Source organism: Marmota monax, unplaced genomic scaffold (genome assembly GCF_021218885.2).
Source record: "Marmota monax isolate L192 unplaced genomic scaffold, Marmota_monax_Labrador192_F-V1.1 WCK01_AAM20220418_F8-fsc00012, whole genome shotgun sequence".
NCBI lineage: Eukaryota > Metazoa > Chordata > Mammalia > Rodentia > Sciuridae > Marmota > Marmota monax.
In genome coordinates, this window is record NW_026695227.1 from 10,244,235 (window position 1) to 10,264,846 (window position 20,612).

Here is a 20,612-nt window from a genome sequence, read left to right on the forward strand (position 1 = left end):
AGGAGCAAAATTCACTGACTAGTAGTATGAATTTTAGGGATTAAAGTTTAAAAATATAACTAGCCTTACAAAAGCAAATATATATAGGATAGCGCTAATTTGAGAGAACAATGTTGAATGGCATTTTGAGAGTAAAGGCTTTTTACTTCTTTAGGTATGAAAAGAATTTTCTCAGAAGCAATGATAGTTAATATTTATTGACTATGTTGATATAAGTTTTGTTTTTCCTCCTCCCCCTTTTTTTTGTGGTGCTAGGGATTAAACCCAGGGCCTGGTGCATGGATTTAAACTTTCTTTAGAGAAATATTTTGGAAATAATTGTTTTCAAATATTGTTGTAATATTGAGTTTATCTTAATTATCACTGCTTTATGATTTCATCATGAATTTCTTTACAATCGTGTTAAAAATCTTAGTATATAGTTAGCTATGTTTAAGAGCTTTCTTTGTGTGGAGCACTGTTCTAAGTGCTTTCATGTATATTAACTCATTAATCTTTGAATCATTGCTACAAAGTATAGTCTAATATACAGATTTTACATATGAGGAGATGGCATACATAGAGGTCAAGTGGCTTGTCTGAGGTTACTCAGTTTGTAGGTAGCAGAGCTGGCATTCAGACTCAAATGGTCTGGATCTGCATCTCATCCTCTAAACTATTACTGCCTGAAACATTTGATGAACATGTAATTTTTATAAGGTAGATGAAGACATTAATGTTGATAACTGTGGCTTCTAGTGTTTAACTATTAAGGACCTACTATTTGCTGTGAAGATATAGAAAACATGGAAATTTCTTGTATTTGAGGAGCCTAGACTGTCATTTATGATAAGCATTTCAAAATGTTAAATAGTTCTCAGTCTTTATAACAATAGTTAAAATATTTTTCTATATGATGCATGAAGAAGTTACAGAATAGCATGTGTGAATTGATATGGCATTGTAATAAAAACAACATGCTTTTCAATACAGTTTGGTTGATTGAAGTGGGGTCTTGCTATGTTGCCCAGGCTAGCTTTGAACCCTTGGGCTCAAGTGATCCTCCTGCTTGAGCTTCCTGAATAGCTGGGACTATAGGTGTATATCATTGTACTCAATTTTTTTTTTTTTTTTTTTTTGAGTCAGGGTATCAAAAAATCTGCCTAATACATTGTCAGACCCAAAGATTCTTTTATATCAAGAAGTAGGTGTTTTTCTTTTTTCCTCCCGGGTGCTGGATATTGAACCCAGCATCTTACACTTGCAAAGTACCTGCTCTACTGCTGAGCTATGCCTGCAACCCCTAGTGTTTTGTTTTTCTTTTTATTTATTCGTTATATTCAGGTTATCTTGCATTCCATTTTATAAAACATGTAATTGTTTTTTCCCCCCCATGTTTTTCTTTTTCTGACAGCTCTTCACAGATGGAATCACAAATAAACTTATTGGCTGTTACGTGGGTAATACCATGGAAGACGTAGTCCTGGTGAGAATTTATGGCAATAAAACTGAGTTGTTAGTTGATCGAGATGAAGAAGTGAAGAGTTTTCGAGTGTTGCAGGCTCATGGCTGCGCACCACAACTCTATTGTACCTTCAACAATGGACTATGCTATGAATTTATACAGGGAGAAGCATTGGATCCAAAGCATGTCTGCAATCCAGCCATTTTCAGGTACATATCTTTTTCTAAATTTTTCCTTTGAAAAGGAATGTTAAAAGCACTTAAGAAAATATTTTTTAAAACTACTTTTCTTTCTTTGAGCTATTATTTGGTTTACTCTTGGTTTACTCTTTAGAGCTATTTTTGTTTGTGTCTTTTCTTAAGAATTCTCATTTTTGACTACACAAAAGGACTACAAGAGATTTTTGATTAATTGATGTAGGGTCAGGGCTTTCCCTTAGTTTTTTAAAGAAATGTTTGAAATTGAAGGGTTGCAAATTTCTTATTTTAAGCTACTTATTACTTAATTGCTCATGTTTTCATAGTTCTTAATAAATGTCTATTAATTGTTATCCCCTTTTTGCTATTAAGTTGTTCATTATTGAACTCAGTATCTTAGATTTGCTATAAAGAAAATGTATGTATTTGATATATATATATTTTATGATTTTTCTAATATATTTGATGATTTTTCTAAAATCATCTTTAAAAATTCACTTGATGCTCTTAAACTCTAGAAAATGGGTTTGATTTTAAAGTAGCAGGTTCATAGTTCTCATTTTTTTCTTAGCAATTTTTTATAACTCTGAAAAGTTACTGAGTAATACAACAGCTTTTATTTTAATGTTTTATTTATATTTATCAGTATTTACTATATTCAAAATACTTAAAGTTTTTAGAACACAAGAATGTCTGGTGGACATCCTGTTAAACATCAGTATAATGACATTATCATATGTCAGGTAGCTTCCCAAACAATACTGTATACTTTGAAAGAATGAGAGTAAGGATGGTAAGTGTCTTATGAAAGAAAGTTATTAACATCCTGAAAGATCTTGGGTATCAGGGGCATGCTTTAAGAAGTGCTGAATTAACACACTGATAAAAATTGAATGGATCAGTATCATTTGTTTATTGGGTAACCCATATCAGCTAATAAAATAATTTGTCATAGAAAGTTATTCAAATCCTAGGTATTAGCCATCAAGTATATTCTCTTTTAGATGTGTTGAAGGATTCTGATTAATAAATTTGTGCTTGTTCTTATTTTCCTTTTATTTTGAGATGGGGTCTCCCTAAGTTGCCCAGGTTGGCTTCATACTTGAGATTCTCCTCCCTTAGTCTCCTGGGTAGCTGGGATTACAGGTGTGTGCCTGTTTTTTTTTTTTTTTTTTTTTGAGATGGGATCTAGCTATGTTGCATAGGCTTGTTTCAAATTTCCTGCTTGAACTCAAGGGCTCCTCTTACCTCAACCTCTGGAATGATAGGACTAGCAGATGTACATCCCCATGTCTGACTGACTTATCTTTTTGTGTCAAATATTTTGGGTCTTGAGGCTTACATACGTTTATTATTTATAAATCTTTAGTCTTGTTCACTATGGTTGAGAAATACTTGTATAACGGTGTTAAAAGTCTAAAGATACATTGGACCAACGAAAAGCTGGGATTAGATTCAGAAACAAAAATACTCATTGTGTAAGGTTGCTAGATAAGAGCCACATGAGCTTCCTTTGCATTTAAGCAGAAACACAAATGTTTTCAGGGTCATTGTCCATATCCCTACTCCTTAATCCCATATTTACTGAAAAATAAGTCCCTGCTTGTCCACAGCCCAGAAGCTGCATGCCCACAAGTTTCAGTTCCCATATGAATTTTTATCATGAGAGAGGGCAGCAAAGACATCAATAGCGAAAGGTTCTTGGTATTCTTGGTAGTCTTGGCATTCCCTTTTGGTATATGCAAGATACTGACAACATTAATATCCAGCAGTGCCTTGGATATAAAGCCACCAGAACTACAGGAAGGCCATAGAATACTATTTCAGTTCCCCATGGTACTCCCTCCCTCCTTTGGTTCTTCCTCAGAGCTCTTATAAGGAAGGTGTATAATAGTTCTTTGACTATTACATGGTCTCCCAGGACTCCTACAGAGGTTATTCACATTATAAAAGGTATGGGCAGCATCCACATGACAATAGGATCCAGATATACACAAGAGGAGGAGATGGAAACCAAGTCAAATGGAGAATAGTACTGAACTTGAGCAATATGGAACTTATCAAAAAGGTCTGCTACCTTGCAGAAAAGGAAGATGCATAGAGAAAAAATGATCGCTGCTAAACATGAGATGCCTGGACAACTACACGAACCTTGACCAATGCCTATATGACACCCATCAGTCAGTGGACACCCAGCAAGCGCTAGGCCAAGGTGAAATAAATGGTTGTATAGGAACAGCATTGCTGAAACTCAGGCCGTGAAGACTGTGGTGCACCTGCATTTGACACACACTGTGACAAAAAACACACCAATTAATGTCCAGTTGTTTCCCTGAAGTTTTGACCATGGCACTAGAATCTCTGAGAATACTATCTGAACAGGACTACTTTTTTTTTGGATATTCTCCATTTCAGGGGCCTGTCAAGGGTGTGGAGTGATATGTCAGCTGGAAGTTGGCAGACAACTGTTACCAATACTAGAAATTTTCTCTTGAACATAAAATTATAATTTTGTATGTATATTACTTTTTTTTTTTTTTTTTTTGTACCAGATATTGAACCAAGGGGTCCTTAACCACTGAACTACATCTCCAGCCCTTTTTATTTTTTTATTTTGAGACAGGGTCTTGCTAAGTTACCTAGGGACTTGCTAAGTTGCTGAGGCTGGCTTTGAACTTATGATCCTCCTGCCTCACCCTTCTAAGCTGCTGGGATTGCACACTATATTGATTTTTGATGTTGTCAACTTTCTTGCTTACAGACAGTGGAAAAAAAAGTGTTCAAAAGATTAAAAAAAAAAAAAAAAAGGTGCTTAAGTCCAATACCATTTTACTGGTAGTCTTCACTGCCTTTGTAAGCCTTACACTTCTTTTTTTTTTTACATTGGTACTCCTGATTTGTCTTTAATATATCACATTTAAACTTTCAGTTTAAACTGGTGGATACCATCTGCCAGTGAGATCAGATTTAGGATTTTACTCCTTTTACTCCTCAGTCTCATGGTGGAAACTGGATATGTGGAACAGATTTTTTTCTTCTTTTATTGATGATAGTGGAAATTTGTGGAATGAGATGAAATGTTGAAATTCGACATTAGGCTGCTTACCTCTTTCATTAAGTGTACATTTTAGCCTCTGTGGTGGCGCATGCCTGTAATCCCAGCAGTTTGGGAGGCTGAGGCGGAAGGATTGCAAGTTCAAAGCTAATCTCAGCAACAGCGAGGTACTCAGCAACTCAGTGAGACCCTGTCTCTAAATAAAAAATACAAAATAGAGCTGGGGATGTGGTTCAGTGGTTGAGTGCCCCTGAGTTCAACCCCTGGTATGCCCCTCCACCAAAAAAAAAATACAGTATAGAGCCAGATTACCTCAACTTTGTGAGCTGAATGAATTTGGGCACAGTATTAAGCTTTGTGTGCCTTAATTTCCTTATCTAAAAAATTGGAATAATAATGTTGTTGTAAGGATTGAATTTATTAGTATAGAAGTGTAGGTTGGGTGTCCTTTATCCAGAATATCTGGGACCAGAAGTATTTCTCCAAATTTTGAAACATTTGCGTTTATATAAAGAGACACCTTGGGGATGGAACTTAAATGAATTTTGTGTTATATCATATTTAGACTTATGTTTCATATACAGCTTATACACATACCCTGTAGGTAATTTTATACATTATTTTTAGAATGTCCTTGACTTGACAGACTGACCCCCATCATGTTAGATCATGGTAGAATTTAGAATTTTCTACTTGTGGCGTCATGTTGGTCTTCAGTGTCAAATTTGGAATGGTGTTTTGGATTTTGGAAATTCTGATGAGGGGTACTCCACTTGTCTGTTTAAAAAGTTTAAAATATCATTTGGTATATGTTAAGTACTAGGTGTTAACTTTTGTAATATTCCCCCATGTCTTCTCAAATTTTTCTAAACTTCTGCAGATCTTCTAACAATTTAGATAGTAACTTAAAAATTATTAATATTACTTCGGCAAATTATCATGGCTAGGCCTTGTTCTTTGGCTTTATTATGCTTTTGGAAGCACTGTAGTTATTTATTTTTAGTACTGGGGATTTCACTCAGAGACATTTTAAAGTTGAAATTTAGCCAGATGCAGTGGCATGCTCTGTAATTCTAGCTACTCAGGAGACTGAGACAGAAGGATTGCTTGAGTCTAGAAGTTTGAGGTAAGCCTGGACAACATTAGCAAGACTTGCTTTCTTTCTCAGTGCTGGGGATTGAATTCAGGGCCTCACACATGCCAGGCTAGTGCTCTGCCACTTAACCACATACCCTCTAGACCCTATTTCTGAAATAACTAACTAAATAATTCATTCATAGCCATTTTTTTCCTTTTTGGTATTATTTACTTTCACATATAAAGTTCTGAAGTGCTAAAAGCAGCATACACATGTGGCAAAGTATTTGTTGCTACTAACTCCCTCTCCCTTGTTTAAGACAGACAATACTAACTAGTATTGGAACTGTTTCCTCTTTAGCCAGGATTAGACCTCAGAATCCTTCCCAACTGTGTTAGCCAGGTTTCCATTGCTGTGCCAAAATATCTGAAAAAAAAAATCAAAAGTAGCAAAGATTTCTTGTGGCTTATAGTTTTGGAGGTTTCAGTATGTGGTCAATTGACTTCTTGGTTTTTTTAGCCTGTGGGCAGAACGCCATGGCAAGGGAGCATGTGATGGAGCAAAGAGAAGCAAACTAAACGTGTAGACTTTTATTTTTTTGTCATTTCCTGATGACTCAGAAGCAGAGAGAGAAAGGAAGGGAGCTAGGGTCCCCAAAGTCCCCTTCAGGCATCTCCCCAATGACCCAACTTCCTTCTGTTAGGCCCCACCTCCTAAAGTTTCCACCACCTCCAACAGCTCCATCAGCTGGGGCCAAGCTTCAGCATGTGACTTTGTGGGGAACATCTAAACCATAACACAAACTAAGCAATTTTACTACTACTTGCTCTCCTTGAGAAATTTGTTTTGCCTTTTTGGTAGGAGAAAGACCACACAAAATTTACTATGTGCCTAAGTCATGGGAATATTAGAGTCCTATTTTGTCTATTCTTTTTTCTTTATTTTAACTTTAATGAAGAGATTGTTTGATATTAAAAATTTAAGATTTATTTTTTACTAATACTACATTTGTTGGTAATGAATATATTATTATTAGTCTGTTAATTGTTGACAGAATTTATTCCATAAAGATTGGAGAAATGGGGGACTGGGGATATAGCTCAGTTGGTAGAGTGCTTGCTCAGCATGCACAAGGCCCTGGATTCAATCCCCAGCACCACCAAAAAGAAATATCGGAGAAATGACTTACAATATGAAGATGAGTAATATTTCTGAAATATAACATGAGCTGTACATTGTTAATAATCACTTTACATATATTAATAAACAATGCAAAACAACTCTAGGAGATAGGTAATATAATCACATTTAAGTAGATGAGAAAACTAAGCTGCAAAGATTTTAAGTAATTTGCCTATGATCATATGGCTAGTAAAGAAAACCAATGAGTAATTGAAGCTTTAGTTACTGAGAAAAGTTACTGAGCGAATATAAAGAGAAATATTTGGGCTTCATATATATATATATTTTTATTTTTTAATAAGTGATATAATATAACAAAAATATATATTTATATCACTTACTAAAAATAAAAAAATTTGCAGATTTAAAGTGAATAACCAAGAAGTGAATGCAGACTTTTCCATTGATTTCCCACCTTTTTGTATAATTAAGTAGTAATTATTAAGATTATTGTAGAGTTTTCTTTCTTAACCAGAAATCTTTTCATACTCTTTTTTATTGCTATATAAATAGTTGTTATGATTTATTGACAAAATCGTGGAATAATGATTAAAAAAAGTCTGCATGTTTAGTACAGGTGTGTAATCATCATAGGCCTTGCTATATAATATGTAAACAAGATACTAAGCAACTACTGCTCAGAGAACTGGAGAGAAAGTGAGGAAGATCTATGGAATTTTGGAATGTAACAGCAGGGTAATTCTACATATTTTATATGTGTGGATTCATTATAGTGCTTGGCACATAGTAAATTAGTTTTTGTTTTGGGAACTTTCTGGAATTATTTCTGAATATGTTTGATTTGTGATGGGCTAAATCTGTGGATGCAGGCTTGTGAATACAGAGGGTTGACTGTAGTTTTTGTCAAGAACACTAAAGTTACCAGGTATGTGGTATGCATCTGTAGTTCTAGATGCTTTGAGAGACCAAGGAAGAGGGAATTGCACATAGGAGGCCTTCCTGGGCAACGTAGTGAGACCCCATCTTAAATAAAACAAAAACAAGTCTGTATTATGATAAACTTTTTTTTTATTTTTTGTGTTGGGGATGGAAATAAGAGCCTTGTATATGCTATGCATACGATGAACTTTTTTAAAATATCAAATATATAAGTGAACAAACCATGGTTACAAGGCCCCAAAGAAAAGGTTAGAGATAGAGATGCACATTTGTTATGTGATTGTTTAGCTTTTTTTCCTTAAAAAAAATGAATTTTGTATATTTATGATAAAAGGAAACATGACTTATTAATAGGTTATTACCAATTTGGAGTTAGTTATGTCACATTTTGATCTCTTGTTATGAGCTTTAGGGCTTGAATATAGTCTTGGACTTTTAGGAAACTTGGTTGTTAGTCCAATTTGTTGGCTGCATATTAGACTGATTGATTGAGCTTTGACTCAAAAGTCCACAGTACTCTGTGGCTCATTAGAGCATAGTTATATACTTATGATTAAGATTGTCTGCTTGGATAATGTAAAAGGCATTGGAATATGTTTGACCTAGTCTGGGGCAGGAAAAAGAAATTACTCCCCACTGTCTGAGTAATTTACCGTCTGTGACAGACAGTAACCTCACAGGAACGAATAATCTATGTATTATACAATGAACAGCAGAAAAGAATTTCAAAAAAAGTACAAGTAATTTACTGTGTATATGTGGGAAATTAGGAAATGGTTTACTAAGGTCATTTGAACTGGATTTTAAAGAACAGGGGCAGAACATAGAGGAGGTGAGAGAATGTTATTAGTAAAGATAACTAGTTAGACCAAGTTAGCAATTGTACTAAGCTAGTGCTTAATTAGTAATTTCATTAATGGAGATTTATCATGATCTGTTTCATTTGAACGTTTTTGTAACACGTATTGCTGAGATTTTCAGAAAATTTTTAAAATTAAAAAGCATTTAGGAATTTTCCCAAATTACTTTTCAGTATTTCTCAAAAATTTGCCTGTTTTGGGGGAATCTTTACTGAAGTTTAATTAAAAGCACCCAGTGACAGATGTAAAGGAAGAAATGTAGTTTGAAATTAATTGTTGCAGATTTATTAGAAAGCATGCTAGAGGTACTGTCATGGAACTGTCACATTGTGGGTTGCATGTAAAATTGGCCATTATTCCCTAAACAAAAAGCATAACAACTGTCTATATGCTATTCACATTGTTTTTTTAGGTATTATAAGTAATCTAGAGAGAATTTAAAGTATAAGCTAGGATTGTATATGATGTTTGTGATTCTGTATGATTGTATGTACGAATAACTACATCATTTTCTATATGAGGGACTTAATTGAACATCCAGAAAAACTGAATTGAATAATCTGGAGGTTCAAGGGTTCCTGGAACCATTCCATCTAAGTATTCCAAAGGATAATCATATAAATTCTGTTTTTTTCTATTTGAGTTTATTTAAAAAGATTATGAAAAGTTCTTTATTGCTGAGTTTTGAGTTATTTGTATATTTTTGATAATAATCCTTTATTGCATGTGTTTTACTAATATTTTCTCCTATGGCTGAATTTAGCTCAGTTGGAAGAGTGCTGTCTAGCATTGCAAGGCATGGGTTCCATCCCCAACACTGCAAAACAATGTGCCTACCCCTCCTAGCAAAAAAAGCCAAACAAATATTTTCTCTCTGTTTGTCTTTTTATTCTCTTGGCAGTATCTTTCACAAAACAAAGTTTTAATTTTACTGAGTCCTGTTTATCAATTCTTTTGTGGATTTTGTCTTTGATGTATCTAAAATGTCATCAATAAATCTGAAGTTCTGCTAATTTTCTTCTGTGTTTTTTACCCTAAGAGTTTTTTAGCTTTAAATTTTATATTTAGTTCCTTAAATCCTTTTTTGAGATAATTTTTATAGAGGGCATGAGGTGTATGTTGATTCATTTTCTGCTTCTGAATATCTAGTTGTTTAGCACCATTTGTTGAAAAAACCATATTTTTTTCATTGCATCACTTTTGCTCCTTTGTCAAAGATCAGTTAATTTTGTTTGTGTGGGTCTGTTTCTGAGCTGTTTTGTCCCTTATCTGCTTATCCTTTTGCAAAGTCTACAGTATCTTATCTTTAAAGTCAGGAAGTGTCATTTCTCCAACTTTGTTTTTTGTCCTTCAACATTGTGTTACCTATTCTGGGTCTTTTTCTCTCCGTATAAACTTTCAGAGTCGTTTGGTATGTACAAAATAACTTGCTGGGTTTTTTATTTGAGTTCTTTTGAATCTGTAGATCAAGTTGGCAGTATTGAGTCTTATCCATGCACATGGATTATCTCTCCATTTATTTAGTTATTTGATTTCTTTCATTATAGTTCATAGTACAAAAATCTTGTATTTTGTTTGATTTATATCCAAGTTTTTCATTTTTGGTGCAACTTTAAAAGATAATTCTGTTTTATTTTCATGTTCCACTTATTACTGGCATATAGAAAGTGATACTGGCATATAGAAAGTGACTTTTTTTTTCCTTTTGTGTAATCTGAATCAAACTCATGTCCCTGTGCTTGCTAGGCAAGCACTATACCACCAAGCCACATCCTTAATCTGGAAAGTGGTTGACTTTTGTGTATGAACCTCTATCCTTGCTATAATTCCTTATTTTAGGAGTTTTTTCATCAAACGATTTCTTCATAGGTAATCATATTATTTACAAAGTAAAACAGTTTTATTTCTTCACATTCAATATTATATGTATGCATTGTGTTTAATTACATTGGCTAGAACTTCTAGTACAGAGTTAAGAAGGAGTGGTAAGAATGTGCTTGCATTATTCCTTAGTAGGAAAGTTTTGTTTCCTCATCATTAAGTAGTAGTGTGTAGATATTCTTTATCATTCTACCATTAGGGTTTTTTTTTTTTTAATATGTATTGTTTATCAACTTGAGGAAGTTCTCCTTTCATATCTGTTTACTGAAGAATTTTTGATAAATGGATTTTGGATTTTGTGAAATATTTTTTTCCTGCATTTCTCAATAGGTGATGTTCATGTGATTTTTTTTTTTTTTTCCTTTAGCCTGTTGATGTGATGGATAATATCATTTGATTTCCACATGTTGAACCAGTCTTGCATATCTGGGATGTTCTACCTTGCATGATTTGTGATTCTTTTTATACTTTGTTGGATTTGGATTTTTCTAATATTTTGTATTTTATTATAAAAAGTAGGAAATAAGGGCTGGGGGTATAGCTCAATACACAAGTGTTTGCCTATCATATGTGAAACCCTGCATTAAATCCCTGGTAATGGGGGTGAGGGGAGGAACATTAAAGGAAACATATTAATTAAGACATAAAAGTATTTTTTTTCTTTTTCATAAAAGTACTTTTCAGTTCTTCTTTTTTAGAAAATTTTACCTCTCCAGTTCTTTTTATCATATCAGTTCTTTTTCTGTTAACATTTTTTTAGTTGTAGATGGACACAATACTTTTATTTTATTTGTTTATTTTTAATATGGTGCTGAGAATTGAACTCAGGGCCTCACATGTGCTAGGCAGGTGCTCTAACTACTGAGCAACAACTCCAGCCCCATATTTTTCTTTCTTATTGTCTATACCTTTATTTTCCCAGTATTGGATATTGAACCCAGAGTTCCTCTACCACTGAGATGGCCCTTTTTTTTTTGAAACATTGTCTTGCTGAGTTGCCCAGCCTGCCCTCGAACTTGGGATCCTTCTGTCTTAGCTTCTAAAATAGATGGGATTACAGGTGTGTGCCTCTGCACCCAGCTGTTTATAAAATTTGCTAATAGAAAATAAAGTGCCTTAGTCAGATTTTTTAAAAGAACTATATCTTTTTAAAAAAATTTTTTTTGGTTGTAGATGGACACAATACCTTTATTTTATTTATTTATTTTTACATGATGCTGAGGGTCGAACCCAGTGCCTCACATTTGCCAGACAAGTGCTCTACCACTGAGCTATAACCCAGCCCAAGAGCTGTTTCTTTTTTATAAACATTTTATTTTATTAAAAAAATATAAATTGTGGTAAATACACATAACAGAATTTATCATCTTAACCGTTTTTGAAGTATACAACTCAGTTGTATTACATTCACATTATTGTGCAGCTAATTTCCAGGAATCTTTTCATTCTGCAAGTCTGAATTTCTATATCCATTAAATAACAACTCCCTATTCCCCCTTTCCTCTAGACCCTGACAATCATCATCTACTTCATATCTCTATGAATTTGACTACTGTAGGTACCTCATGTAAGTGGAATCATACAGTATTTGTATTTTTGTGGCTGTCTTATTTCACTTAGCATGATGTCCTCAAGGCTCATCTATGTGGTAGCATGTCAGAATTTCCTTTTTAAAAAATTATTTATTTATTTTTAGACTGGGAATTGAACCCCGGGTCTTGTGCATGCTAAGCATAAACTCTACCACTGATTTTATATCTCTAGCTCAACTTTTCCTTTCTTTTTTAGGGCTTAAAAATATTAAAAATATTCCATTATATTATATGCTACATTTTGTTTACTCATTCATACATGAATGGACACTTGGATTATTTCCATTTTTTTTTAACTAATGTGAATAATACTTCTGTGAACAGAGGTGTGCAGTTATAGTTTTGAAGCTCTACTTTTTAAAAGTTTTTTTAAAAATACATACCTGTAATTAAAATTGCTAGATCATGTGGTCATTCTATTTAATTTTTTGAGGAGGCATCTTACTGGTTTTCATGTAGCTGCACCATTTTATGTTCTCATTAATTGTGTACAAGCATTCCATTTTCTCCACATTCTTGCCAATAGTTGTTTTCTGTTCTCTTCCTTTTGTTTTTTTGTTGATCACAGCCATCCTGATGAGTGTGAGATGGCATCATATTGTTCTTTGGATTTGCATTTCCCTAATGATTAGTGATGTTGAACACATATTCATATACTTAGTGGCCTTATGTTTATTCTTTGGATAAATGTCTGTTACCATCCAATTATAATTTTTTGTTTCCTTTTTTGGTGGGGGTTAATGGGGATTGAACTCAGAGGCACTCAACCACTTAGCCACATCCCCAGACCTATTTTGTATTTTAGAGACAGGGTCTCACTGAGTTGCTTAGTACCTTGAGATTGCTGAGGCTGGATTTGAACTTTTGATCCTCCTGTCTCAGCCTCCTGAGCTGCTGGGATTACAGGTGTGTGCCACCACGCCTGGCTGGATTGTTTCTTTTTGTTGAGTTGGGGTTTATAATATATTGTGAATAATTATCCCTTGTCAAATACAGATTCTTCTAGACTTACAAGAAGTTAATTATTCCTGATGAATTAATTATTAAGCTGAAACAATATTATTAGTTGTAAATTCTTTAACATACCCACCCTAGTGAACACTGTAGGTCAACAAACACAGCTCAGGGTGGAATATTGATTGTTCATCTTTAGTGATTATGTGGCCAACAGGGATTTGTTTGCTGCTGCTGCCCAGCATTGAATGAGAGTATCCTATTGCATATTGCTATCCTGGGACTAGGTCAAAATTTGAAGTATGGTTTATGCTGAATGTGTATCACTTTCACACTGTGTGAAAGTATTGTTGAAAGTCAGAGATTTTCTATATGTCATTTGCAAATATTTTCTCTTATTCTGTGGGTTGCTTGTTCATTCTTTTGATGTTGTCCTTTGCACAGTTTTTAATTTTGATATAATCCAATTTACCAATTTTAATTTTGTGGCCTGTGCTTTTGGTGTCATATATAAATAAGTTTTTTCCCTCATGTTTTTGATTTTTTATAGTTTTAGGCTTATATTTAGATCTTTGATGTACTTGAGTTAATTTTTATATGTAGTGTAAGGAATGGATTCAGTTTTCTTTTTTTTTGCATGTAGATATTTATTTTTCCCATTTATTATCCTTTCTCCAATGGTCCCTAGTACCTTTGTTGAGTATCGTTTTGATTGGATATGTGTGAGTTTATTTCTGGGTTCTCTATTCTATTCTGTTTGTCTACATGTCTGTAGTTGTGCGAGTACCATACTGTTTTGATTACTGTAGCTCTGTAATACATTTTTAAAAAATATTTATTTTTTTAGTTGTAGTTGGACATAGTACCTTTATTTATTTATTTTTATGTGGTGCTGAGGTTCGAACCCAGGGCCTCACATGTGCTAGGCCAGCACTCTACTGCTGAGCCACAACCCCAGCCTTGTAAAACATTTTTGAAAGTACAAATTGTACTATTTCCAACTTTATGCTTCTTTTTCAATGTGATCTTAGCTAATCAGGGAACCTTGAGTTCATGTGAACTTTAGGATAGATTTTTCTGTTTCTGCAAAGATCATCTTTGGGATTTTGATAGAGATTGCATTGAATCTGTAGATCTCTTTGGGTTAGGTTGTGTTGTTTTAGCAGTATTGTTTTGCAATCCATAAACATAGAATGTGTTTTCATTAATTTATGTACTAATTTTTTTAAAGCAACATTTTGTTGTTTTTGGTGTAAAAGCCTTGTATTTTATTCTTTATGATGCTATTGCAAATGGGATTTCTTTTTGTTCATTGTTAGGATAAAAATGCAACTGATTTTTGCATGTTGATTTGTATCCTGCAGCTTTGCTGAATTTTGTTTATTAGTAAAAACTATTAATTTTTGTAAAGGAAGCTTTCCTAACAAATTGCATGTTTTTCTTAAGCTCAGTTTGCCAGAAATTTTAATGAGTTTGGTGCTTAGAATTAGGACATACTTAATTTTTAAAATCTCTTACCAAAGCCTAGTTTTAAATATGTAGGTAATATGGTTTAATTGGACTCAGTTGTGTGGTTTAAAAATTAATTTTTTTTTTTTTTTGCAGTTCTGGGGATTTAACTGAGGGCCACACACATACATGCTAGATAGGTGCTGTAACCATTGAGCTACATCTCCAGATCCTATAATTGTTATTTACATATGGGGATTTATTGTAAATAAGTTGCCTTCATTTCTGTTATGGTCTGAATGTTTCTACTCAAAAATGTTTTTGTTGAAGCCTCATTCCCAAAGCAATAGTATTAAGAGTTACCAGAGGTTAAACCCAGCGTGTTTAACCACTGAGCCATATCCCCAACTCTTTTTAAAAAATATTTTACTTTAGAGACACAGACTCACTAAGTTGCTTAGGACCTTGCCAAGTTGCTGTGGTTGGCTTCAAACTCATGATCTTCCTTACCTTTTAGGGGTAATCAGTCATGGAAGAGAAACCTTCCTGAATGAAATTATTGCCCTTATTACAAGAGGCCTGAGGAAGCTTGTTCATTTCTTTGACCATGTAAAGGTGCAGCAGTAAAGTGGCAAAAACCCTTACCAGACATGGTGGAATCTACTAGTACCTGGATCTTGTACTTCCCAACTTCTAGATCCATGAGAAAGAAATTTCTCTCTCTCTCTTTTTTTTTTTTGGTATTGGGGTTTGAACTCAGGGACATTTAACCACTGAGCCACATCCCCAGTCCTTTTAAAAATATTTTATTTAGAAACAGGTCTCACTGAGTTACTTGGGCCTCACTAAGTTGCTGAGGCTGGCTTTGAACTTGTGATCCTCCTGCCTCAGCTTCTTGAGCTGCTGGGATTACAGGCATCTGCTAAGGTGCCTGACTATTTGTGTTATTGTTTAAGACACTCAGTCTTAATGATGTTTTTGTTATAGTAGCCTAAAAGTACTAAAACACTTTGTTAATTTTGCTATACAAAAGATAAAAAGACTAGTAGTTCTGAAATCTGTAGAAATTGACTTAAATTCTAGACTTTGAGAAAAAACTGAAACTAGAAGTGGCTTTCTTACATAAGAAATAAGCAGTATTTCAAATGAATGATGATTTTGTATAGGAAAATACTAGTTTTCCTATACGACTGTAAGGAAATTATATTACCAGAGATAACAGAAAATTCAAAATAAGTTTTTTTTTTATAAGTTGTTAATAGACCTTTATTTTATTTATTTATATGCGGTGCTGAGCATAGAACCCAGTGCCTCACACATGCCAGGCAAGTGCGCTACTGCTGAGCCCCAGCCCCAGCCCCTCAAAATAAGTTTTAATCAACCTTATGATGAATCTGATAGTGGAAGAATCCCTTGGTCTTACGGTAAATTTCTCAGTGCACTGTGCCGAGTCTGTTGCCAGAATAACTGGCTCTAATTCATAAGATATTATGTTAAGTATCTTCTAAATGCTGAGTGTTAGAATAAGTAGAATAATAAGACATGGTCTTTGCTTCTTGAAGTATAACTTAGTCATAGTGTTAGAGTAATAGTAAAAATAACAATCTAGTATTATTAGAGATTAACATAGTAACAGTATTATGGTATATGTATTATTAGAGATTATATAGTAATAGTAACAGTGATAATAATGATTACTATTACTATCATTTAATATTAATAATATTAAGTTACTATTATTACTGTTATATTATTGCTGCTATTCTATTCTGAATTTATAGTAAAATATTGCCTAGCATATCAAATAACATGCTGATACATTTTTACCTAATCACATTACACATGATATTATTTAATATTAACTTTGCATGTTATGTAATTAATTTTATTTTTAAAATGCATTTATAATTAGGGCAAATGTTGATATTTACAGAAGATATTGAACACTAGTTGTTAAATTTTGATGTCTATTTTTGCAAAAATTAATTATGCTATATTATGAGGATCACAGATAATATAAGTCTTTTCTGTTAGATTAGTCATGTATCACCTTATTCAAAAAATGTTTTTAAGGTGTTATATAACACTAAATGTCAGAATTCCAGCCATAATTTTTGAAATTTATTTTGAGGAGTAACTGTATTTGAGAATTTTTTTTTTTTACACAATCACCTATTTGAAAAATTTTGCCTCTGTAGTTTATAGGCATTTATTCTTTATATTACTGTAACTGAGGAAATTGATGTGAAATGGGATGTTAGCCTGTGGGATGTATTGTATATAATTTTGAATGTGAAGTTCATGTCATTATTGAATATAAAAGTTTAAATTAGATTTTTTTGAAAATATTTTAGTTGTCGATAGACCTTTATTTATTTATATGTGGTGCTGAGAATCAAACCCAGTGCCTCACATGTGCCAGGCAAGTGTACTGCCACTGAGCCACAGCCACAGCCACCTGCCGCCCCCCCCCCTTTAAAATATTTTTTTAGTTATTGTAAATTAGATTTTTATGTAGTTGTTTTTTCTTGGTACTAAGGAACATGTGCTATTAAATCTGAAGGAGAACTTAAAAACTATATAATTGGGCCAACTCTTTTGTTTTTCTTATAAGGAATCAGGGAAAATAAATTATTTGCTTAAGTTCAGGTCGCAAATACAATGGCTCAATGTAACTCCAACTAATTTTGTGCACTGTTATAGGTATATTCTATATTGGAAAGGACTTCCCTTTTGTGTCAGATTATCAGTTCAAATTCTGGCTCAGCCCTAGTTAGCCAGCCTTCTGCCAGAAAAGTCAAGGCACTGAAAATTAATTGATATTTTCTATTAGTGGCTATTCATACTTAATAGATTCCATTCACATGTAAGGACTTTTGAAGTTGTGGCCATACTATTTTATCCCTTTTTGAAGTATTTACACTAGAATTGTTATTCTAGTCACTCTAGATGAGCAAGTGGACTCCTTCTAAAATCATGTTTTACAGTTTGTGAGTCAGGGTCTTTTATATCCCTGGGGGGGGGGGGGGTAAAACAATGAAAAATAACAGTATTACTCATTTGCTTTTAAAAAGCATAGTAAATAAAATTTGTTGGATTTAAAGACCTTTTCTGATCTGTCACCCATCTCCTGAATTATCTGTCTCACTTGTTCACTACATAGTTCTGTGACCTTAGATTTTGTTGGCAGAGGTTGCTTGAGTTTTATGTAATGCAGATTGTTTGTTTCTTTAAGTCGCCTGTTTCCCCCTCTTTCAAGTTTTCAAACCAGTTATTATAGCTTAAAATGTGTGTGTGTATGTGTATGCACATATGTAGTCATATTTTCCTTTGTTTTGATTTTATTACCACCTGCCTTTTTTGTCAAGTTACCTGGTGCTTTAGTACTGTAAGTTCAGTTGTGCATTGCTTCCTATGCACATATGAGACTGACATAAAAATAGATTTCTTTCTATATTCTGAATAGCATTAATGAATGCAGGATCAATTCTCTTTGGCTTAGGTTGGGTAGTCACTGTGGCCTATGCGATGAAATGTTCTGGGCAAGTCTTGGTTATATGTTTACTCCTAAATTTAGTAGTGCAAATGGGATACAATTATTTCAGTAAGCTCTATAAGAACCATTTGAACTCAAAAAATGAGGGAAATGGGAACTTCTAAGGAAAGTCAGGATTCTTATTACTAAAAACTAGGTAGATTAGAACAATAGTGTTTATGATAGTATAAAAATCTTATAAAATTATGCTATTAGATCACAGGTTAGTGAGTGATTACTTTAAAGTCATTTGGGAAGCTTTTAATTATCTTGGGTCGATGCCCTGACTGTACCCTGGACCAGTAAAACCAGAAATTCTGCAAGTAATATAAAATTCCTCAGCAATACTATGCAAATAAGAAGGAGGTGGACAGAGTTGATGGAGTATTTAGTTAGCAAGGGTTCAGTAAGAGGGGTATCAGAGAAGTTCCTGTGGGTGAAGCATGATCCCATAGCCCGCAGGAGGCCTCACAGCCAGGAAGGGACTTACAGTTTAGGAAGTCATGGAGTAATCTCCAGTCTGGAAGGAGACCCAGGAAGAAGAAAATGAAGCCTGGGATTCAAGCCCAGTTTCATAATGTATATTGAAAATCTAAAGAACCAGGATCTGTTCCTGCTAGCTTCAGTGGATGTTTGTCTAGAGCAGTAGTTTAGGAGTCTGATTCACCAGTGGATTGCCCATTAGTTGGTCAGAAGTGAAGACAAATGCTTCAAAGTCACTTAGGGTCCTGCTTGAGAGGTCAAATGATGAATCTGACCCTCTCTTGAGTCGTGGCACCATAACTTAACAAAATTATTCTGTGATACTTATTAAGTGTGATAAAGTTGATTTTACCATCACAGTAGGTATAGGGACCACAGCAGTGGGATTTTACAGTAGTTTGGGAAAAGAGATTGGGCTCAACTCCAAATATAGGATAGGCTAGTAGAAATTCGTAGCCAAGTGAGCAGGATGGGTGAGGTCGGTGGATCAAAAATTGCTGAGGTTACATCAAGAGCAAGGGGCATTCTGGCTAAACTAGCCCAACACAGTTCACTGAAGGTAGTCCAGGGTAATCAGACATCACGTAGCTGATGATAGAGGATAAAAAAAAACCTCATCAGTGGTAGATATTGAGGGTATCTGACTTAGCAGGGTTTGTCTGCTAAAACTGGATTTTATAAGGAAATGCATGGAAATACCTAGAAGACATTTGAGAAGCCTGACTAAAGGTTAGTTAAGTGATATCTATGGCAATAGATATAAACTTTATGATGCTAATTTTTTTCTTTTATGCTGTTTTATTTTAAATAGGCTGATAGCGCGCCAGCTTGCTAAAATCCATGCTATCCATGCACATAATGGCTGGATCCCAAAATCTAATTTGTGGCTCAAGATGGGAAAATATTTCTCTCTCATTCCCACAGGATTTGCAGATGAAGACATTAATAAAAGGTAAAACTACTTTCATATTTGCAATTGTTTTCATCGCTTTGCTCTATAATAGGGACTAAAAGGTAGTAATTACAGTGTTTCTATGTATTAAAATTTGATTTTGTTTATCTCTGCGTTGAAGTTTAAAAAAGCTTGATTCTTTGACTTTCAAATGACACTACAAAAGTAACTACCTCTCTATCCCCCTGAAGATCCTGCCCACCGAAGGGGGAGGGTACACAAAGGGGCAAGAAACAAATATTGAGCACATATTTAGAAATAATTATAAAGATCACTATGAATGCATACATTTTTGCCTATTATGAATTTTCCATAGAGGCTTTTTTAAAAAAATTCTTTTTAGTTCAAAGTTGTTTTGAGAAAAGACCAGATCTACTTTGGGACAGTATGGTAATATTGGAACATGGATAAGTTTGGGTTGTCTTAGTTTACTGTGATAACTTAAATGCCAGATAATGAATATTAACATTGATTTGTTGGAGTCTTACACAGCTTTTGTAAGACTGACTTCCCAGGTTGCAACTGACTACAGTATTTCCTTGATTTCTTCATTAAAAAAATTATATATCAGTATTTAGAATCTAAATAATATGAATGTATTTTTATATAGTATGGTTATTACTGATAAAATTAGAAATTTTTATTATGTTCTTTATATCTAAAACATGTGAAGGCTGTATCTTTGTGTTTAGAAAGTCTTTGTTTTTTAAGAACATGTAGGCAAGCAGGACTTTTAAATTTTTTTCCTTGTATGCTACGTTCCCGGCGACATAAACACTCAGACTTTTCGCCCACCTAGGGACTCTATTTGCCAGGTTGCTCTGGCAACCTGACTAAAACACTCAGGGGGTCACTCCAGGGGAACTGGGCTAACTGGGCTGCACAAAATAACCACACAAGAGACAGAAATACCTTTTTCTTTGGGGATGCTGTGACGGCTTCTCTGACCTTAAGGGTCCCCAGAAAGAAAGAAAGAAAGAAAGAAAGAGCACATGCTGACCCCTTTTATTGAGGAGAAGCTATTCAAATGAGGCAAGGGGTCAGGTTTCA

At 34.0% G+C, this 20,612-nt stretch overlaps 1 protein-coding gene across 1 annotated transcript in view; it reads left to right on the forward strand.

Annotated features, from left to right (window-relative positions):
- Etnk1 (ethanolamine kinase 1) overlaps positions 1 to 20,612 on the forward strand; it is a 63,303-nt gene that overhangs the window by 16,091 nt on the left and 26,600 nt on the right. The window contains exons 2-3 of the mRNA XM_046435721.2: positions 1,394 to 1,653; positions 19,422 to 19,562. Of these exons, the coding sequence (XP_046291677.1) occupies positions 1,394 to 1,653; positions 19,422 to 19,562 (401 nt within the window). The remainder of the gene's footprint in view (positions 1 to 1,393; positions 1,654 to 19,421; positions 19,563 to 20,612) is intronic.